The following is a 23,314-nucleotide window of genomic DNA, read 5'->3' as shown; positions in this document are numbered from 1 at the left end:
CAGCAGCGCAGCAAAATTAATAAGAAAAATAGAAACATTCCCAAAATGCCAATCATTTACACAGAATTGCATAATTATTTATGTGTGTGTGTGCGCGGCTGCGCGCGCGCGCGTGCGTGTGTGTCTGTGTGTGTATTTTCGCGCTGTACCAGGCAGCCCAGTGTTTTGTTGAATGAATACCATGTAAAAGTATTTGTTCCGACAGCAGCAATAGGCACCATGAAGAGAGAGGAGGGAGATTCTCAAACCACTCGTACGTCAATTATTGTTGCGCACGCTACCCACGATGCAGCGCGGTCGCATACAACTAGCCATCTTGTCAAGAGTGGCTGCTGAGTGAGGGAGGTAACATTAGGCGCTGTTTAGAATCTCACTTGTCTTTAAAGTGTGAAATTTGGGACCGTTCCCCTCTCGACTTTAACCCGTTTACCTTCTAAGCAAGTGTCGCTACCGAAGAACTTCGAGCTGGTAAAGTGAGACGGAAGAAAAGACTGCTTTCGGAAAGATGTCTTACATACTTGTCCCGACGTAGGGGGAGTGTTGCAGCCAGTTGGCTTGACTTGCTAGCTAGCTCGGTGAGTGGAGGGCTGCGGGCCCGCCTCAGCCTAAAGTAGCTCCCGCAGCTGGGCAACACACTCTGCGACAGCGGCCATCTGACAACTGCAGAACCGGGACATTAGCAGGCCGGTCCGGATTGACCGAAAGCTTTGGATCAACCCAGAGGCTACTGGTATTGTTGTCAAAAGCCGCATTGCTGGACTAGACGCATCGAAGTGTGGTATTGCGTTAAGACAGAGCTCATAAAATGCAACAGGAGACCGAGAGGAAGGAGGATGGCGCAGATTCATCATGATTACAGATAGCCAGACGAAGTGAAATAGATGAAGTCTGCTGTTTGATATAATCTATCCTTGTGGAAGCTGAAGCCAGCTGGTTCTTTTTTTGACGGAGGATAACCATTGCCATACCACGGGCGTTGGAAACAGGCTATCAATATGTCGAAAATGCCGGCCAAGAAAAAGAGCTGCTTTCAGATCACAAGCGTGACACAGGCCCAGGTGGCGGCTATCAGTGCCACCGATGACACGGAGAGCCTGGACGACCCAGACGAGTCACGGACCGAAGACTCCTCGGAAATATTCGATGTGTCACGGGCTGATTACGAGCCAGTGTGTGACAGAAGTTCATCCGAAGAAACCCTAAACAATGTAGGAGAGGCAGAGGCACCCGGTGTTATGGCACCACCACCACACATACCTCAAATCGGTCAGTTGTCTGCGTTGTCCAATCCCAACGGGGGCTTTCGAAACGTAGGAGTGTCAGGCTCAACTCCAGGTAGTCGGCAACCTCCGGGAGCTGGCGCTGCAACTGGCTTGCCCCTTGTCACTCAGCTTGGGGCAATACAACAGCAGCCTGCTCTAGCAGTGGGTGGTGGGCCCACCGGTGTGCCAGTGAACACCTCCCATCCAGCCCCAGTGACTTGTACAACTCCTACCACCACCACCACCACCACCAACGCCACGGTGAGTTGCAGTTCACGCTTCAGGGTTATTAAACTTGATCATGGTACTGGAGAGCCCTTTCGAAGAGGCAGGTGGACATGTACGGAGTTTTACGAGAAAGACTCTGAGGCCTCTGTTGTTAGTAGGACTGTAGACAACATCAGGCATGCCAATGCAACAGTGGAGCCCAGCACAGACAGGGACAGTGGCCTCGGGCATACAGGAGGGTCTGTGGCCGCCCCAACAACACACTCAGGTCAGGGCTTGGGCTCCGTGGCGGAAGCTTCAATCTCTGCCTCTCGCATTCATTCAGTGGAGACACTGCAACAACAACAACAACAAATCCTCCATCAAAACTACAGTGCCGGGCAACAGGCTGCTACTGGGACGGCCGCACACAATGCTTTCTCCAGCGGCAAGCCCACTGCTGGTCCGGCTCCGCTACAGCCAACAGTGGGAGGTCACCAACCCTCTGCTCCCCAGAACCTGCTGCCTGTCGGACACAACGGCCTGCCTCAAGGAGCTCTCCATATACAGAAGTCCCCCATCATGCCCCCCGCAGCCCAGCAGATAGCCTACCCTCCACAGCAGCCCATGCTGCAGCAACTTCCCTTGGGGCACCACCTGACCAACCAGTCTCCTGGTCTGCTACAGAACCAGACAGAGTACTATCAACAACAACAGTCTGCTTCCATGCAGGCAGGGCTTCCCACTGGCCATTCGCTCCCAGTGTCCAGCCTCTTGGCAGGGCCTGTGGGACAAGGTCCTCCGTCAGTCATGGCCCCAGCGTCCGGAGGGGCTCCTGTGCCGAGTCAGGTCGGAGAGCTCGCCGGGGCAGGAGGAGGACCTGTACCTGCCTGCCAGACAGCTCCAGGCCTTCTGCAGCAACAGCCTGGTGGAGTAATGGGAGGTGTCGGCGGCTCTATGTTGGTTGGAGGGTCCGCTTTGCAGCCGCAGCAGACTGTGGGTCAGTACGCTGCCTCTGGACAGCCCCAGCCCCATGGCCTCCTCCACCTCACGCCCTCCGGCGTACAAAATGTGCCTGCCGTCGTCGCAGTGAGCTCCAGCGTGCCCACCGCCGTGCCCACCGCCGTGCCCAGTGCCTCTAGTGCAGCCATGCCAAACCTGACCACCTCCACTTTGCCTCCGGGACAGCAGCCTCAGTTGGCCCGCGGCAATGCGGGAGCCTTGGGGGCACAGGGCCTCTCGGTGGCTGGATTTGGACAGGTGGAGGCTGGCAGTGGAGCCAATCCCCAGCCCCACGTTGCCTCTGCGAAGGACCCGGTGAAACCCCTCATCCCTGAGAGCTTGCAGCTTGCCACACCGACTGTCACCAGCCTGTTTGGAATCCACATACCTGTTGACGGGGATGAGGACAGGTAACATTTTTGGCCCTTAATATTACCCTGCCCTGTGCAGAGCTTAAGTTATATTTATAGACTTGACTTCACACAGATCACTTGGTTTTAGGAAAAACCCTAGGCTCTGCTCAGTTTCACATCATCATCATGCTCTTTTCCAGTATACCAAATCCATAACACAGATTCTTCACAGAATCATACATGGGTTACTATTTCAGTGTTTGATGCAGTTTCTCACCAATATCACATAATGCAATAGGCATCTTATTCAGGATGAGGAAACAATGCGGTGCTTCCTCTGTAATTTTATGCAGCTGTGGTGCTCAGGGGGATAATTCTAGTTTTGTCCCATAATCTGTTGCTGTTTATTATGTTTCATCTTGAGCTTGTAGTGCTAAAAAAAAGTAGCCTATTTTAATCATAATGAACAATACATTTTTAATTTCACATGTTCTCTAGCAGTGGGGCTACTTTTTCCATTGCTGTGGTGCTGCACCGCTGCTAAATGAATACAGAGGAAACGCTGCAGTGCATTTTGTGGGGAAGCTTGTTATGGCAGGCACATTTCACAAGGAGGCGGGTCTTTGTGTGCGAAATGAAGGCGGCCAGGGCAAAGAGGACAGATAGTGAATTGCTTCTCTTTTTCCTGGCGGTCTCAATGATGAAATGTCATCATTATAATAAAGTGTTTTTTCGTTTTGGTTGCGTGTCAGATAAACAGGGCTTTCTCCCTCGCTGGCCAGGTGTGGGAGGGAAGGAGAGAAGGCGAGTGATCATCAGGGGCACACAGGAAGGACATTTAATGTTTGGTGTTTCTCATTAGGGGCATAAGGCTGTAGCCCACTTCAGGAAGACACCTCTGGCCTCCCCAGCTTAGGAAACAACTGGTTTGAGCATGCACATAACATTAATTCCTGTTATGCTGTGTGAATCTCTAAGGGTGTGTGTGTGTGTGTGTGTGTGTGTGTGTGTGTGTGTGTGTGTGTGTGTGTGTGTGTGTGTGTGTGTGTGTGTGTGTGTGTGTGTGTGTGTGTGTGTGTGCGCGCGTCCGTGCGCGTGTGTGTGTAAGCATTTGTGTGTTGTTTTGAGACAGTTTGGCTGTTGATGCAGGTCTGAGTTTATCTAACCTCCTCCCCTTCCTCCCTTAAGCTATCACACTTTTTGGACAGTCTCTACGGTGACGGCCTTGGCTGTAATAAACGTCAAACATCTATTAGCTTAGCTAGTTGCTACTGTGCACAGGCATTCTAGCAAAGCACAAGCACACTAGTCTTGGCCACTTAGTGAAGTGCCCTGGCCCTGACCTTTTAAATAAGTTAGCTTACTTCCTAGTCCTACTCCGGAAAAGACTTTCTAATGCAAACACGGTGGCGTCTGATGGCGTGTTTGTTGCAACATTTTATGATATCATGGTTTCCACTTAGAGCCCCATCAAGCTCCCCTCAGGAAAGGGTTTACAGGGGATTTTAGTGCATTGGCTGGATTAACTGTTGATTAGTCGAACGCTGGAGATATTATGATGCTTGTTAGTCTTAACAATCCATTGGATTGTGCAAACGGTTCTGCACATGTGCAGTCAAACAGCAGGCGACATAATTGGATGTTGAAGGAATTCATGACAAATTAAATCTATTCTTATTAAACACCGGTGGATCATTCAGTTAATTACCTTATATGCCAGATTGTTCCGTCAAGAGTGTCTCTATAAACGGCAAGATACGGCAGGCACTTCACCATAGTGGCCTAAATATGTATGGTTGTTGCAACATGACTCAAGAAATAGTATTAAGCGTCTGCTTTTCTAATTGCCTTAATAGGTGTCTCTTGGCATTTCCTTCCTTTTCAAAAGTGACATTTCTTTCAGTTCCTGGCTTTGCAGCACGCTGTGCTCGACGCGGGGGTTGGCAGGCGCCAGCGAGCGCGGCGGAAGTGATCAAGTGCCTCAAATCTCTTGGTGGTTTCCACTTCCAGGCTTTATAGATATAGCAGCATGTAGAGCAGAACGTCAGCTCCGCTTGTTGTCCTCACGTGGCTGGATGAGGTTATGTTTGTTCCTTTAATGATTAGCAGTGATGCAGTAGCCTGCCCTGGTACAAACCCTGCTGCTGTTAGTAAAGATCATGTGATCTCACATTCTGTTTCACTCGGTCTACATTATCAGCAGAACCAAACACAATGTGAGCTTCACGTCATCACTATGCTTTTTACCAGACTAGTGCTTCAGTATGTGCTGCACTTTAGGGATGCTTTAACCGATCAGCTGCCTACGATTCAAATTGTGTGATTATCATGCTACATTATTAATCATTTGGCACTGCAGAGTTGATATATATATTGTAGATACCTAGTAGGGTTGTCAAAAGTATCGATGGCATCGAAAAGTATCGATACTGAAAATTTGAATCGGATACAATACTCATTTGCAACAGGTGTCGCGATAGTATCGAAAGTATCAATACTAAAAAATTTAAATGGATATAATACTCATTTGCAACAGTTTTGATACCATCAGTGCTTTCTTTGAATGAAAAATCACTGATTTTCCCCTCCCTATCATTGGGTATCTGTTGCTTCAACAAGCTAAACGTGTTCTGGTGGCTAGAGTGGGGGTAATCTGCTGTTCAAAGTTTGATCAGACCTAGATTATGGAGAAGTGTGCGTCTGTCCGTCAATCTGTCTAATTTTATTTTTATGCCTCTTGATGTGTCATCATCCCCCCTTCCCGCCTAATTATGTTGTATACTTATTATATTATATTAGCCTAGGCCAAAGCAAACATGTGAGCAGTTCTTGTGGCTTTGTGCACGCTAAAGCTTGTTTCATGGATTCAAGGCAGAATTATTTCAATGTATTTAGCATCTAATATAGCTAATTGGAGTGACCAAGGTTTTTGCATGTGTTCATCATTGAACCAAACAGGAGAATTGATATTGCTGTGCTGTGGCAGGGGTTGGTGGAGGGATTTGGGCCAGCAGAAAAAGTAGTAAGTGGCAGAATGTAGTTTTAACCCTTGCAAACCTTCTTCTGGTAAGTTTCTTGTAACCCTCTTACCTAACTAAGCTTGCCTCAGGCGCTGGCTACGTGAAGCACATTTCACAGATTACACACCCACACTTCCAGCCAGTCACATTCCATCTTGGTTCATAGTCAGGGCTAATTATGCTATTACAAAATGTAAGCAGTTATGTATCGATTTATTTTATTTTAATTTAAATGTTATTTTTGACCGATGCGGAACACATATGCAGTAGTTATTAAAGCCCCATTCAGCAAGTTTTCCAAGTTTTGCTATTGGAGAAACTGCGCCCTCTGGGTGCAATAGTATCGATAACGATCTCGCCGTTCAAAGTCAACAAAACACAGCGCCAGAAAGCTCTATGTACATGTTGTGACATCGGGTACTCACCACGTGATGAAATAATAATCCATAGTTCCGTGAAACATCATTTTCGTAGCAAATCCGAATCGAGTTACTTCCTTGTTTTCATGAAGACAGCGTTTCCGCTGGACAGCGCATGCGCGCATCCTTTTCTTTTTTCTTTTTTTATTGCCACGGGACGTGGCAGACAACCTGCTTAGTCCCAGGGCTGGTCAATGGAGGGCGGTGTGGGATAAATAAAGTCGAGAGTCTCCCGATTACAAGTCAATCTACCATGTCCTAAGACTAAAAAGCTCTTATATTACAGTAAAAAATGACAAAAATCTTACTGATTGGGGCTTTAAAGTCAAACTGAACCCGTTCGTTGCTTGCGTTGCAGTCCGTTTCAGACTGAAAACATAACTTGTCTGAGATCACAGGTTGAGAGGCGGGTCATAGTAGTATGTCGATGATTTTATTTGACAATTCTGCGGACTGGATTGGGCTTTGGCCAATCCTGGTGTGTTCTGCCTCCAAATCGAGTGGGATTCAGCGTGTTGTGGCGCTCTCCTCGGGAAGAGCCTGCTGACGCGAGGTTAGTGGCTGAGTGGAGCTCAGCGAGCCGCAGGCAGCCAGCTGCCTTCGTGTTGCCGAGCGGAGAGTGCAGCCCGTCGGCCTGGAATCTCCGTCCGAGGTGCGACCCCTGACAACCAGGCTATCAAGCGCGCGTCATTATCGCTATTGCTGTAAATACGATATTCCTGGAATGCGCGTTTTAACGAGCCAGTTACATTTCTTTGCATTCTTAAGCATTACAGTTTTCTTTATTGTGTATATCAACATACAATTGGCCAAGTTAGTAGTTAGTTTATTGGATAGAAATTCTGCCAGATGACAGGCACTAGGCGTCATTTTCTACTTCATTTGGAAGAGGAAAGTACCCTGAAATGAAGATCTGATTGACAGCTGCCATGTCGTGATATGATTGGTTGAAATGGGGTGGAAATTTGATAGTACAGATTCTCTATTCTATTCCGAGCAGATGCCCTCTCTCGCCGCAAGAAGAGGGGCATCTTACCACGGAGTCATTACGCCAAAGAACTAGTTGCCATGCTGCCATGCCATCAGAATTAGTTGCCATACCGTTTCATGCCATAGATCTTATCGCCATGCCATACTTGAATAAAGCTTGCTTGTTAACTCTACCCTCTGGTCTCTCATGATTGAAATGGTGGTCTCGACCTAGTTTCAAGATGAAGACCAGACACGCTGCCTCGCATCACATGTAATCTAGTGACCTCATCATATGTAATCCTAGCATGACGACAAGTGTAATCGTCCGTGTGACGCACTTGCCTATATGACGCCGATAATGTCGTCAGTGCCGAGGCTATGACGTGCAAACTGTAGATTACTGTTATCAATGAAATCTTGGCAAATGAACTTTTGATGTGAAAAACTAAAGAAATTAGATTTTTGTGATTTCTTTTTTGGCATACATTATTAAATAGGTGCACTGCATACCCAGGTATTTTAACTAAAAGAAAAGTCATTTTTGGGTTCAGCTCGACTTTAAGGTTCGAGGACAATGTTACTCACTGTTACTGCGGACAGTGTTTTGGAAGCGCTTGTGTATGGGGGCTGTGAGAAGATCCAGCTCCTCGGCCGATAAGAGCACAGTGGTCTTGTAGGACAGCCCGCTATCAGAGAGGGAACAGGAGTCTTTCCACCGTGCCCCCGTTCTGCAGATAAGGCCGCTGTCGAGGGGGCGTGTCTGTCAGTATGTGCTTGTCGTCACGTTGCGGCCCTACTCCCACACCACGCTAGCTTATAAAGCTCAGCTAGTGTATATATTATCTTTAGGACCTTTTGATAATATAGGAGGCTGGTTGAAAACGCACATCTCAACATGTACTAGGCACTCTGATCAGGTAAGCAATGCATGGAGCTGTGGGCATGTGAAACGCATTCACCCCGAGCAGCTGGCATGACCCGTTGCTGCAGCTTGGTAGGGTTGCGTTGCTGCAGTGTTGCAGCAACATTGTGGTCTGGGCTTTGTAGCTAGCAGTACCCACTGATTGAAAGGCAGGCACAGCAGTTGTTCAGGTGGAGATAAAGTGCTGAGTGACGTGTGCAGTGGGGAGTGACTTATGCTAGTCAGATGTGGAGGAAGCTGCATGGAACCTGTTGTGGCTTCACTTGAGCAGGCATGCCAGCTATGCTCGATACTGCCCCCCCCCCCTCTCTTGTCTATTTTGTTTGTCTCTCTGTTTCATCACATGTTGCACACGCCCACTTGTGAGATATTACCCTTTTTGCACTCCTTCATACTGTATGTGACAGTCACAAGTGCCAGTGAAAGGGACATATTATGTCTGTGTGAAAGTGATGTGCACAGTTCAACGGTGATACAATAGGCCTTTTTCACAGCAGCCATTTTGTGTCTAAAAGGCAGGAAGTAGCACAGGTGCACCGAAACATTAATTAGGGCAGGCATGTCCAAAGTCCGGCCCCGGGGGCCAATTGCGGCCCGCGGACAGATTTCAAGCGGCCCTCTCTCAAAATATACTATATGTGGCCCTCCACACAGTATTGGTTGATCACGCAAGTTCAATTTGTATTTTCTCCCTTCACCTAACGATGACAGCACTATCATACAGTTTGTACAAGCACCAGGTAGGAACAGCACATGCAGAACTAATGTTTTCAGATGGTACACAAAATACAATAGTACAATTGTATGTGATTTAGGGCTGCACAATTAATGGTATTTTCATCGTCATCGCAATATGAACATGCGCAATAAACACATCGCAGACTGCCTGAAACGCAATGAATAACAAAAGTGGTTTTATTTACATGCGTCATGCATTCCCACTCAGCATCTGATCATTTTGTCTTGTGTTGTAAATCCAGCGTACACCTTTCCCTTGCAACAGTGCGCTCCGCCTCTCTGCCAAAGCCCAAACACGCTGTGTGTAGTTTCAGCTAGAGTCAGTGTGTATTTCATTTCTTTATTCAGTGAGCATAGGCTATGTTTGGGGTCTATGTTAGCATTATTAAAGCAGAAAGACATAGGAACTGTATAGCTAATATGCATACTTTAATATTTGTTTATTTATCGCAAGTCGTATCGTCATCGCTATATTGAACAATGTTATCGCACAGCGCAGATTTTCTTCATATCGTGCAGGCCTAATGTGATTTTTTTTTTTTTTTTTTTATAACTCATATGATGCAAGAAGCACCTGCCCCCCCGGCATTTTCACATGATCTAATCTGGCCCCCATTCAAAAAAGTTTGGACACCCCTGCATTAGGGTTTCCAACTTCCAGTCCATTTAGGTGTTACGGTGCTGGTTGCACCTGTGTTTACCCTGCATTTTTGACACAAAATGGCAGCTGCGAAAAAGACCCATTCCAGGGACTGCTTCTTTTGTCACTACGTTTCTCCATAGATGGACCGAGTAGTTGATAGTCTGTTGCACACAACATGGTTTGTGTGTGCACTGCACGCGCACAGACACACACACACACACACACACACACACACACACACACACACACACACACACACACACACACACACACACACACACACACACACACACACACACGGTATTGATTCCAGGTTTAAGAATGACACTAGTTTCCACAGCTTGCACAACCTGGAAAAACTCTTTGGCCGGTTTGGTGCGGCCTGTTTGTCCCGACCTGCCCCCACCTGCTAGTTATCCCTGCAAGAGAAGCAGAGCGATGGTGATATATAACGTAGAGGTGGAAGATGGAGATGTTCTCATACCTCGAATATGATCCCCCTGGCCCTGGCCTAATGTGTCCCAGATGGCGAAAATAACTGAATGCTGATGTAAAGTAATTTGTTATTTTTGCACATTTGCGAGCATGTCTTTAGGTTGCATTGACAGACAGACATATTGGAGTTGCTCTTATTTTTGTTGCATCATTTAATTTGCATAAAATAATCCACCTCACATAATAATGTGAGCCCATGTGAATGGGACTCCTCAGGAGGGAGGGAAGTGGGGGGGAGGGGCTTCCATGTAGGAAGGCAGTTACTGACGCTGTGAATCGAGAGACTGTGTCTGTGTGGGTGGACCAGGGGGTGTGTCTGGAAGAGGGATGGGTTTATGGAGTGTGTGCTGCTTGTGTGTATGTGCGCACGGTTGTGTGTGTTAGGGGTGGGGGTCCACTCGCTGAGGAAAGTCACATTTTATAGGGTTTTGGTGCATTTTTTTTTTTTTTACACAGCTTATGTATTTCATCATCTTATGTCACGGGGGAGGTGTGTGTGTGTGTGGGTGGGTGGGTGTGTAAGTGAGAGGGGAACATAAAAAAAAAACTTGTGAACTTGTGTGCAAAATAAATGGGCCTTTCCCTCTCCCCTCTGACCCCTGGTGTCCTGCTGTATCCTGTTTTGATAGACCGATATGAAATGAAAAACATGCTTGGGCAATCGGAGACCCTCACAGGGCACTCTCCACCAGAGTCCCTCACATGGCACTCCACCTTCTATTCACATGGCACTCCACCTTCTATTCATTTCATATTCTCTAGCCCGCTCCCTCACTCCCCCCCCCCCCCCCCCCCCCTCTAGCCATATCATATGACTTTTGGTGGGCACTTTTTATCCAAAATGCCTGACAGTGTTATGCTGTGTGTGTGTGTGTGTGTGGGGGGGGGGGGGGGGCATGCTTTATTGCATTTTTGGACCACCTTTATCTGTGCAGGAGCCAAACAATTACAGTAATTGTAATTGGCAATAGTGTAATGAGTAATCTTCTGCTCCTGCCGTGAACTCTTTAACTGCTAACTTTGTGTGTGTGTTTGTCACTCAGCTCTCTCCGCCCTCTGCGCCTTTAAAGTGATGTTTAAAGAAAGGGGTATTGTTCTGGTCGGACTGACTCTGCTAGTCTGTGTGTCTTTAGGTTTTCCCTCTGTCATCATCTCCACCCCAGGTATGGAGGCCCGCTATTGTTCTGACGGGCCGAAGAACGTCACCAGCACAGCCCTGACTTTAATAGCTTGTTTGAGCTGTGCTTTTAACTGGGGATGTTCTGTACTATACACGGTGTACTGTACATACGCGTAGCCAATACTGGTTACCCAACGTCTTATCACGAGCTAGTGGTACTTGAAGTAACTTGACTTTTCAGCGACTGTTTCACCGACACTCAAGTTGCAGCTATTTTGCACTGCTGGTTTTTCCACATCTGCTTTGCATTGCCCCACTTTCTTATCTGCGAAGATCTGAGGGGATAGGTTAGGTAGGTTCTGCCACTGCTAGTCAGTCACCTCTTTTCACTTATTCAATCACTTACAAAAAAAAAGAGTTTTGACGAATCCGATTCGTGGGCCACATGTGGGAACTTCCTCATACATGCGGGGTTTACCACTGGCTCCCTGGATTTGATCTAAGCCACTGGCAAGCGAGCATACTAGCACGTGACGACAAGCTACCATTGCTCCGTAGCGGCCATTTTGGAATGCTGCGGCGGTGTGTGGTGTCGGGTCCCTCGCTGGGCTCCATCTCCCCCGTCTCCTACCCAGAATCCTGGTGAAGGAAACTCCCACGGGGGGCAGCTGAAATCTAAATAGTTTTGACCTACTTCTGCTGCGGGTCTGATGGGTGGATGAGGCCGAGAAGAACATGAGGGAGAACTTTCAGCACCACACTTTTAACATCTCCCCCCCCTGCCTCCCAAGTAGCTTATCATGTAGCTACCTATCCGCTGCCACTCCCACTTGGCTACCTATCCCCCCCCAACCCCCTCCCTCTACCTCCTCCTCCCCCCCCCCTCCCATTTTTCTGTCGACTCATTTCTCACTCTGCACTGTCTCTACTGGCTCTTCTACTTGAACCTCCTCCCCCCCGCTGCTCTGGCCTCTCACGTGCTCTGTGAGTTAGCGAGGTTGCGAGGTTGTTAAGAGGGTTCAACACCCTGAAACCAAACCGCCAACGTGACCACTGGTTTGCAGTGACAGGCATGCCGGAGGAGGAACCACGCACACACCACGCTCCAGATAAGACGTATGACATCAAGTAGCAAGAATGCACCAAAAGGTTATTTTCGTCTGCTGCCGGGGTCACACTTTTTGCTTTGGGGCAGTGTGTGGGGTTAGGCCTAAGCATGTGCAGCCAACCGCTCTGCTGTTGAGTCGGTGCTTAGAAGGAGAGAGGGTTTATAGCCCGTTACAGACTACAAGATCCTCGCCAGTCGTCTGTTCTTTCCCACTAATACACAACTGTCTTGTCATCAGGAGTCTTGGAGTCGTTTTGGTTTTCACACCATATGAACATTGACCATTATGACACCAGGAGAATCCCCCGACGAAAAGTCTGCAAACGCAGTCTCACGCCGGCTTTATTCTTTCTAAACACACGCTCGCTCGCACATCGATGGGTCATTCTCCAAAATTGGTTCAATGTTAGATTTATGAAGTCGGAGTATTATTTGGGTTTCGAATGCACAATAGAATGATTGTAGTAAACATATACGATCTGCATAGCTACTGAAATGCTTTTTACATTTGTTTTCTGGTTGTGGGACAGTTTGTACCAATCCCTGAGGTTGACCACCTCAGTCAGAGCCCCAATCACCCCGGCTGTGTCTGCCTCACTACGCTCTTCTCTCTCCTGACCACACTCCCGACACACGACTAGATATCAAGCAGGCTAGATATCCCTCGCTCCCCGGTAGGGATGTTCATTTTGAAAATTTTCCAAAATCGATAATCGGTGAAAATTAACGATCAATTATCGATCATATTAACTCATTCACTGCCAACAACGTATGAACACGTTTTCAGAATCCAGCTGTTCCCTGCCAACAACGTGTTTACACGTTTTTGGCATCGATTTTTTTTTTTTGACGGTGGGTTGTGCATCTAAGCCTTTTACATCTCTTATATAATTATTGGAGCCACCGAACGTTTACAACCCATTCCACCGACCCACTAAGTGGCAACAGTGCTCTCCTTGCTAGAGGAAGGAAAGCATTTTTTTAACTTGTCAAGCCATTCTCAGCCCAGCCATTCTCCTTTTCGCGCTGATTGCTGGCGATGCGGGATTGCAAATTTACATAATAGATTCAGCCGATCTACTATGATCGGGTGATAGATTACAGGTGGACGAACACACTTTGAAACACGCAGCATAAATATGACCAGAATCGCAAAAGCTTCTCTCAACCAAAACTCCAAACGAGTGAGTCCATCCCGACTTCCTCAAACAGCGGCTGTGCAGACAGGCACAGGAGAGCAGCAAAGCACTGACTGGTGACAAGCTTGTCCGCCCACGGAGGGCGGAGTTGAAGCAACTCGAGAGGGAGGGAGAGAGAGAGAGAGAGAGAGAGAGAGAGAGAGAGAGAGAGGGAGGGAGAGCGAGAGGGAGGGAGAGAGAGAGAGAGAGCGAGAGGGGGAGGGAGAGAGAGAGAGAGAGAGCCAAAAATGAATGGTTAAAGTGACAGTTCCATCCAATTTCACAAAAAGCCGTTTATCTCTGAATATTCTTTTTCACGCTAAAACCATGCTGTATTCAACTGCTAATGCTTACATAACTACTAACTCTACAAACTAACTCTTTTAGACAGAGAAAGTACACATTCTATTAGTACTTTTGAGATATTGTATGTTCACAAACTCCAAGCTGAAACGAATCCTCGGCTCTTATAAAATGAGCCATAATCCTCAAAAAACGGCTTGGCAGAAGCTATCTACAGCAAAAAAAAACGTCTGGCAGTCAATGTGTTAATACTTTTTTTTTTTTTTTTAACAAAATGAATGCCTATGGCAGAAAATACGAAAGACAACGTGTTCTCCTCAATGAACTCTTTATTTCAATGTGTCTCCTCTCCAACACTGCTGTCCCCGGCGCATGCCGGTGTGAATTTCCCATGTTTAAAACAGTTTTGTTGGCACAAAGGCCCGTGCCCAGCCAGAAAACTAGAGACTATATGAAGCTCCACCTCACGTTAGTCGGCTGTGCAATGGAGTGGGGCGAGGAGGAACGAATTCCACCCAAACCTAGTCCAATTTTTTTTTTTTTTTTTCTTCTTCTTTTTTTTAAATAATTAAAAAATCGATCCAAATGCCACAGGATCGATTCCAATCCTTAACGATCAATTATCGATTTTCGATAAATGAACATCCCTACTCCCCGGCCCCGCTCTGTTGACACTTACAAGTGAGTGCCCATTTGCGAGCGCCGAGCCAACGCGATTTGCCTCTCTGATCAGGTGGGGTGGGTTGGTGGGAATTGTCGCCGAGGTCTCGGAGCGCTTAGTGTGAACTAGTCTTTAGAGAAGAAAACGTCTTGTCCTGACTCCTGTATATGCTGGCTAAAAGATCTGCTAGGTTACTCCTTGGTATTGTCTTTCTTTCCTCCTCTCCCTCCATACCTGGAGACGACACTTCCTGCTCTGCCTCAACACATCACTTCCTCCACGGCTTAAACGCATCGACACGTTTTGAGTTCGCTGACAAAGAGGCTCTTTCATAAACGCATATTGACATCTTACAGTTTAGCGTCACAAAGGGGGCCATTGAGACCGGAGTCGTTGCTACTCGAGGAGGTTGACTCTTCTCGCTCTGACCTCATCCACGAAGAGGTCGCCGGATTCCACGTTATCTGAGCTCCGTGATTTCTCCGACCAAAAAGCCGGAGCTCTGGTTTGAGCCACGAGCGAGACAGAGCGAGGCTGTCTATGGGGGTGTGTGCAGTGCAGTGCATGGACACGCACACAGCAGCTAGCTTGTGTCCAGGCTCAGTGTTTTGCACTGTGTTGCTCATGGAGGAAAAGCAAGCGGAGGCATAGGAGGAGCTTTGTCAGAGTGTTTAGTCATGAGGTAATGTGACAAAAGCAGTTTGTGCCAGAGATTTCTAGGAAAAGGGCCTTGGCTCCGTTATAATATTCACACATGCTGCAAATCAACTCCTCGTTCCCCGTGTGTGTGTGTGTGTGTGCGTGTGTGTGTGTGTGCGTGTGGTGTAACTCTGCATGTGTTGGCTTGCTCCTCTGTGTGCGTACTTCCATTAGGGCTGGGCAATAATGTACAATATCAAATATCACAATATTTTTGACACCCTACAATATTGTCGCAATATCGATGAGTATTGATATTGCGACAATATTGTAGGGTGCTTTGCTTTCACACAATATTAACACAAGATTTTTGATCATCAATCTTCAGTAATGTGAATATAATGACTAAGTGGATAAAGGCAAATAACAACAGCTAGAACGGTCTGGTAAGTTCTAAGACGATATGTAGGCTCATATCACGATAACGATATTATCTGTCTGTCTATCTATCTGTATATCTATCTGTCTATCTATCTATCTGTATATCTATCTGTCTATCTATCTATCTATCTATCTGTGTCTTATCTGTCTATCTATCTATAAATTTGGCAATGTCGACTGTTTCAAGAATTTTGGCCTGCCACAGCTATCCTGTTTTACGTGCGATCGGGCTGAAACTTTCAGGGGGTGTAAAGAGCACCCGTGCGGGTGACCTGGGCAACCGGATTTTTTTTTAATTAGGGCAGATTAATTGGGAGCAGAAGTCAGTTCAGAGGAGGAGGGGGAGGGAGCAGAAGTCAGTTCAGAGGAGGAGGGGAGGGAGGAGGAGGAGGGGGGAGGGAGGAGTGGGGAGGGAGCAGAAGTCGGTTCAGAGGAGTAGGGGGGAGGGAGCAGAAGTCAGTTCAGAGGAGGAGGGGGAGGGAGCAGAAGTCAGTTCAGAGGGGGAGGGAGGAGGAGGAGGGGGGAGGGAGCAGGAGGAGTGGGGAGGGAGCAGAAGTCAGTTCAGAGGAGGGGGAGGGAGGAGGAGGGGGGAGGGAGCAGAAGTCGGTTCAGAGGAGTAGGGGGGAGGGAGCAGAAGTCAGTTCAGAGGAGGAGGGGAGAGGGAGGAGGAGGAGGGGGGAGGGAGCAGAAGTCAGTTCAGAGGAGGGGAGGGAGGAGGAGGAGGGGGGAGGGAGCAGAAGTCAGTTCAGAGGAGGGGAGGGAGGAGGAGGAGGGGGGAGGGAGCAGAAGTCAGTTCAGAGGAGGGGAGGGAGGAGGAGGAGGGGGGAGGGAGCAGAAGTCGGTTCAGAGGAGTAGGGGGGAGGGAGCAGAAGTCAGTTCAGAGGAGGAGGGGAGAGGGAGGAGGAGGAGGGGGGAGGGAGCAGAAGTCAGTTCAGAGGAGGAGAGGGAGGAGGAGGAGGGGGGAGGGAGCAGAAGTCAGTTCAGAGGAGGGGAGGGAGGAGGAGGAGGGGGGAGGGAGCAGAAGTCGGTTCAGAGGAGTAGGGGGGAGGGAGCAGAAGTCAGTTCAGAGGAGGAGGGGGGAGGGAGGAGGAGGAGGGGGGAGGGAGCAGAAGTCGGTTCAGAGGAGGAGGGGGGAGGGAGGAGGAGGAGGAGGGGGGAGGGAGCAGAAGTCAGTTCAGAGGAGGAGGGGGGAGGGAGCAGAAGTCGGTTCAGAGGAGGAGGGGGGAGGGAGCAGAAGTCAGTTCAGAGGAGGAGGGGGGAGGGAGCAGAAGTCAGTTCAGAGGAGGAGGGGGAGGGAGGAGGAGGAGTGGGGAGGGAGCAGAAGTCGGTTCAGAGGAGGAGGGGGGAGGGAGCAGAAGTCAGTTCAGAGGAGGGGGGAGGGAGCAGAAGTCAGTTCAGAGGAGGGGAGGGAGGAGGAGGAGTGGGGAGGGAGCAGAAGTCGGTTCAGAGGAGGAGGGAGGAGGGGGGAGGGAGCAGAAGTCGGTTCAGAGGAGGAGGGGGGAGGGAGCAGAAGTCAGTTCAGAGGAGGAGGGGGGAGGGAGCAGAAGTCAGTTCAGAGGAGGAGGGAGGAGGGGGGAGGGAGCAGAAGTCGGTTCAGAGGAGGAGGGGGGAGGGAGCAGAAGTCAGTTCAGAGGAGGAGGGGGGAGGGAGCAGGAGGAGGGGGGAGGGAGCAGAAGTCGGTTCAGAGGAGGAGGGGGAGGGAGCAGGAGGAGGGGGGAGGGAGCAGAAGTCGGTTGTGTTGTGAAAATGTTGAGAAAGAAGAAACTTCACATTCTTTCATGTTCTCAACACAATGTGAGTAACGTTACAAGTCTTCAACTGTGAAGTCAACTCGCCTGTTTCCATGAAGTCGCTCCATTACATAGGTAGCTGAGATAGAAGAAACACGTGTTTCTATCTCTCCTTAACAAAACAGCCCAGCGCACACGAACGTTATCCGTCAGTCATTCAGTCAGTTTTCTGCCAGCTGGTTGAATTCAACACACACGTCGTGGGTCAGGGTCTGTATCGTTATCGTTATTTGTTTTGTTTTTCAATATCGGTAGTCATCATAGCCTATTACTGCTTCAGTTGCCTGCCTCTGCGCTGTAGCAGCCTATCCATACCTGCTGGTGTATCACTTGTACTCGAGTATTTAAATGACTTAAAATGCCCATCCTTAGTGTTTTGTTGGAGAGCAAGGCGAGGGGTGAGAGAAAGGAGTTAGTTTTGATAGACACGTGTTGGGAACGGATGAAATGTGTGCGTGCGTGTGTGTGTGTGTGTGTGTGTGTGTGCGCCCGTGCGTGCGTGCGTGTGCATGTACATGCCTTGCGTCTAAGGGGGGTGGGCATTTCCTCTCCCCTTCCCGACATACATCCCTTGGCATAGAACACAGTGTACTTGTGGCCTGAAAGCCCCCACAGCTTATTAGCTGGGCGTACAGCAGGTAGGTAATGTTAACCATGTGAGCCGGCCACTCGTTCATCAAGAGACTGCAGACCTCAACAAGCTACTTACAACTGAGTCGCCCTGCACAACTTATATATACTCGTATAAAAGCCCTCCAGGGGTTATATGAGTGGAGGGGGTTATATGAGTACATGATTTCTTCTATCAGACCGTGTGTGTGTTTGCTTAGTTTGAATGTACAGGAAGGCTAGCAATATTTGCCAGTAGTATTAATGTTTGCTTTCTCAGAATGGCTGATAACGCCGACATGCGTGAACGGCCTCGGGGCAGGCACTTTAACTTTACGAAGCTGTCCCTACCTACTCCCTCCCCTTTGAACATGCATGCCTGTGATTAGGTCAACGCTCCCTCACCTTCCTTTTCTCCTGCTTTGCTGTGGTCGAACGCCCCCCGAGGCTTTAGCTGGAATGCTATCAGCTAGCGGTACTTTCACGGTACAATCTCGAGGGACGGAATGTTTCGACGAGGAATCGAGATGAGCGAAAGAGCGCGTTCGAGGAAACGCTTTTCAGATGTCTTGTCTTCACTGTTTCAACTCTTCCCTACCCAGCCCCCTTTACTCTCTTCTTCTTCTCCTTTCTCCTCCCTGTTTTCTCTGAATCTAGTTGGCACAGGAACCCCTCCAAGGCTTTCTACCAGGCCTTCCAGCCTGGCAGCAGATTAAGGGACTTGAAGGCCCACAGTGATAGGTACAGTACTGTACTGGACTGGATTGCAGTGGACTGGACTGGACAGGCCTGCCAGAGTGTAACAGTGTGTGTGCGTGTGCAGAGTGTAACAGTGTGTCTGTGTGTGTGTGTGCAGTGTTTCAGTAGCAAGCAGCGTTGCTTCTTCCACGTGCATGGATGGAATTTGGAAAGAAAAGGGGGACGTATTATTGGCCAATAGACTTCTCAGCAGCAGCCCCTCTTTCTTCAGCTCTCTCTAACTGACTGTTTCCTCGCTACTTTCTCCTTCTGTAACAACACAGTGGCTCGTGTGTGACTTAACACGTTCCACTTGTTCAAGTGGATGGAAAATATATGCATGCTAGAACTCCTAGGGCTTCAACAAAAACCTGAGTAAGGCCTAGTTTGTCATTTCAAGTGACTGTTTTCTGTCAGCTCTAGGGGCAAATCACTTTTAGTCAGTTAGATTTTAAGTGAATTTGAATAAGAAAATGCATTACACTACTATACAGGGTTTTCCCTACCATTAACGGCTGAAACATGCTTCAACTAGTGTCGTCTAGAGAGAGAGTGGCGTCAGCGGAGGACCAAAATGCGAGACTCATTAGCCAATGAACAGCCAGGAAGGGGTCTCGCTCTACTTTTGCATGCTAAAATAAAGCTGATAATGTACAATTTGATTCAAGGGTGGAAAAACCCTTTCAGAGTACAACACAAACTGTCTATTTTCCTGCAACTCGACAGTGCTGCTTAATCCAGGACCTTACTTCCTGGAACTGAGAGTAAAAAACTGGTCCATTGGAGTGAATGGAGATGTCGAGACTCTTCTATCTACACGGCTCTGGCTTCAACGTGAGCCTCAAGTTGGGGAGGGGGCGGTTGGGATCGAAGAATGATCGAATAGTTTGCAGCGAATTCCACCCAGCAACATAGCACCTAAGCCCTCCAAAATGCCAAGGAAAACCCTGCTATAGTACTTTTGTTTTTGACACATTTAATTGCCCTTATTCTCACACACCAAGTCTCACCATCCTGCTGTCGCTAGAATGGCAGAGTGCCTTCAAAAAGACGGCACATTTTTGAGATGCCTTTTGAAAAATGAAACGGGGAAGCGCATGAAACCATATCTGAGTGACAGGAAATGAAACTGTTTTTAGAGAAATGTACTACTGACACACCATCAGCAGCCACTGAGGAACTGCACACACGTGCAGTCATTTCATACGCCCCCCAGCCCCCAGTCCATTCGCTGACCTAACGACATCAGTTAAGACGGGTAAATCAACACTGCACTATAGTGAGATGTTACTGAGTGTGTGTTGAAGTTGTGCTATGCTGCTTTTTACTCGTTTACTTTGAACATTTTGCTGCCGCCATTTTCCCACTTGAGATTTGCACCCACAGCGGCTGGCGGCCGGGTGGCAAGATGACACAAGCAGCCCTGTTACTCGGGCCATGCTTCACTTCTTGTTTTGAGTGGTGCTGTTGTGGGTTCACTGTTCCGCCATGGCCTCCTGCTGTTTCCATGGCAGGAAAGAGGAGCAGGGCCAAGCTTGGGAAGTAACTGATTACTAAGTAATCTGGTTACTGTAATCACGATACAAAAATGCAACTGTTAGAGTTACAGGGAAAAACAAGTGTTCAGGATTACAGTTACATTTAGTAAAAAAAAACAATCTGGATTACTAGCAGGATTACAATTTAAAATACATTTATTGTATATTCTATTTATTCTATATTTATCCAAGTGGCGGTACACTGATAAATACTGACTCTTCTTATTGTCTATTTATGTTTGATATCATATGCTGCACAATAAATAAATAAATCCCTGGACAGAAAAACACAATTGAAAAAACACATTTGGCTCTTGAAGAACCAGTGCACCCCCATAAAATAAATTACTAGAAACCAGATAACAAAGGTAATAAATCAAGTGAGAAGTAGGTTCATTTTCCCATTAACTTATATACAATCCATAGACTGTAATACAATCGGGACTTCTTTTTGCAGCCGTAGGCTGTATGAATGAGTGAGTTATATAGAAATTCACACAGTTGCCATGAATCAGCTAACATTTATAGGGACCATATCTGTTTTTTGAATCAGGCTGTAAACATGTTTATTCCTGCTGTGAAGTTGGGCATTTTAACATGGGGGTCACTGGGAATTTACTCACTTTTGCAGCCACCTTCAAGTGGCCATTTGAGGAACTGCAGTTCATTTGACTAAGACAGAGGTTGTCCCTTGGTCTTGCCAAAGCCGGAGACTTCAGTAGGACGGATGCTGCCAACACGGGGATTGAACCCTGAATGTTGCCCACCTTAATCTTGGAACAATGTGCAATTTCAGTGTCATTTGGATTAAAGATTAAAGTCAATATCTTTAAGCATTCTATGAGCTTGTTCTTGTTACAAAATTAATCTACTCTGTCACATATTATAGAAAGTAATGATTTTGATTGTGTAATATTCATACTAAAGCATAACTTAGGCAATAATAATAATACTTGCAACGATTTTCCGATCATACCAGTTGATTTTGCCCAAACAATTCACTAAAGAAGAGCTGCTTGCCTATTAGGATTGCTTGCCTCGGTGAGCAACGGGAGATTTTGGATCAAACTAGGTGATGGGAAACAGGGCCCAGATTGTCAATGTCTGGACTTACTGCTGAAAAGCAGGTGTGAAGGCGCCAAAAGTGTCATGGTAAAAATCAGCGTGTCCACCTGCAGTCCTCGTGTCCACCTGCAGTCCTCGTGTCCACCTGCAGTCCTCATGTCCACCTGCAGTCCTCCTCGGGCATGTGGTCAGGCCTCGACGCCTTTGGAGCGTTTTATTTATTTTTGTATCATGTCCCAGCAGGCCGAGTTAAAGAAACACTGCTTTGTTTTTCTTCTGCGGCTGAACTGAGGTTACGTCAAAGTCATAGTTTTGCCAGAGCCAGAGGCAAAAGCATGAGAACTATTTGATGGTCACCTCTGTTTTTGTTTTTTTGCCCTCGCTGCTCCCGATCGCCCGTGCTCTTTGTGACTGTAAACTCAAATGGGCCGTTTTACTAACATTCTTCCTTTTATAGCGTCTACTGTACAGAGAGCCAAAGTGGAATGTCACTTCCTGCTTCAATCAGCACTGTACCAGAGATTTTCATCCGCCATTTATTCTCCCATAGACATTTCGTAAAATGCTTATGAAAATAGTTTTACTTGTTCAAACCAAACGATACAGATATATTTAGAAACAGGAGAGATCGCATAACATTTCACTCAGGTTCAAAATGCGGGTTTAAAGAAAATACTTTTTCAATTTTTTTTTTTTAGTTTAGGTCCGAGTTAAATGTTCTATGGTCTCTCCCGATTCCAAATATAGCTGAACCGTTTGGTTTGACCAAGTAAAACTCTTTTTATAAGCATTTTACGAAATGTCTATGGGAAAATAAATTGCGGAAGAAAATCTCTGGTACAGTGCTGAAGCAGGAAGTGACGTTCAGAGCACCAAGCTCTACCTAAACGTCAGGCCTTGTCATTGCACAAGGTAAACTTTACAGAGCAGTTTGTTGCATAATCAGTGGCATGATAATGATAAGCTGTAGGCCTCGGCGGCATTGGGTTGAACCTGGGCCCGGCCCTGAGCCCTCTGGCACACCTGGGCCCGGCCCTGAGCCCTCTGGCACACCTGGGCCCGGCCCTGAGCCCTCTGGCACACCGGGGCCCGGCCCTGAGCCCTCTGGCACACTGACTAGCACAGGTGCTTATTCACTGTTTGCCTTTAACACCGGCAAAGCACAGGAGGTGACTTCAGCTTGCATTCGACACACATTTCGAAGGCAATGCGTCAAAAAACAACTGACTGGCCTTGACACAAGACCTAGAGAGGCTTCAACAGCATCACGTGGGTGGTTGAAACCAAGCAAACTTGTACCCGAGCTCCAAAACACACCGCTCACTTCGCGCTGCGGTTTCCAAAATCTCCCCCCCCCCCTCTCTCTGCCAGTTGTTCTTGGAAGATCTAGTTGAAGCACCAGATGCTTTTGTATTATGGGCTTGCTCTGCCAGCTTGGCACAGACTAGCTTGTTATTCCCTCTTGGCTTCAGTGTAGCAGCTTGTACGTTTGCAGCTGAAGTAAAGTGTAACCACAACATCAGCCTCTGCTCATCTTGTCCATTGCGACGGAAATAAAACGGCACTTTATCATCCAAGTCTTTGCTCCTCCAGGCACTGTGGAATTCTCACACGGATACTTTGAAAAGTATTATTGCTTTATTGTTGTTTGCCCGTTACCATAGTTACACTTCTAAACCCACCATTAGCCCGTCACATGTCCCAATGACAACGGCTGTTTTCACTTCAGTTTTTCTCCCCCCCTTTTTTTTGCTCCTCCGTTGGGTCTCAGTAGTTTGTTCTGTGGCTCCTCAGTCCCTCACTCCCATAGTTGGCACCCTGAAGAGGAAGGCCTGCATACCTTCTGCTTGAATGCTATTGAGGAGATGCGGTGGTGAGTTGTTAAGACATGACAACATTGAGTTGTTCCAGCGTAGATAACGATTCGCCTACTTCTTCCTCCTCCATTCAACATTGGCTAGAAATGACTGCGATTCATTCAATCGGCGTCTCTGAAACGGCTACCTGGCCTGCTGATCTGTTGTCTTTCTCATCTTATCCTATAATCCACGGGTCCCATCGCTCCCCCGGTTCGCCCTGTTTGTCTTTCCA

General features: G+C 47.7%; 1 protein-coding gene across 1 annotated transcript in view; it reads left to right on the top strand.

The window, feature by feature from the left end:
- The first annotated feature begins 351 nt into the window (after nucleotides 1-351).
- LOC310796608 (TSC22 domain family protein 2-like) overlaps nucleotides 352-23,314 on the top strand; it is a 33,306-nt gene continuing 10,343 nt past the window's right edge. Inside the window, exon 1 of the mRNA XM_083658823.1 lies at nucleotides 352-2,881. Coding sequence (XP_083514949.1) covers nucleotides 996-2,881 — 1,886 coding nt within the window. The 5' untranslated portion in view covers nucleotides 352-995. The remainder of the gene's footprint in view (nucleotides 2,882-23,314) is intronic.

The sequence above is a fragment of the Poromitra crassiceps genome, assembly GCF_964638095.1.
Source record: "Poromitra crassiceps genome assembly, chromosome: 23".
Lineage (NCBI taxonomy): Eukaryota > Metazoa > Chordata > Actinopteri > Beryciformes > Melamphaidae > Poromitra > Poromitra crassiceps.
The sequence above is the reverse complement of the archived record's forward strand: the minus strand, read 5'-3'. Positions and strand labels throughout refer to the sequence as shown.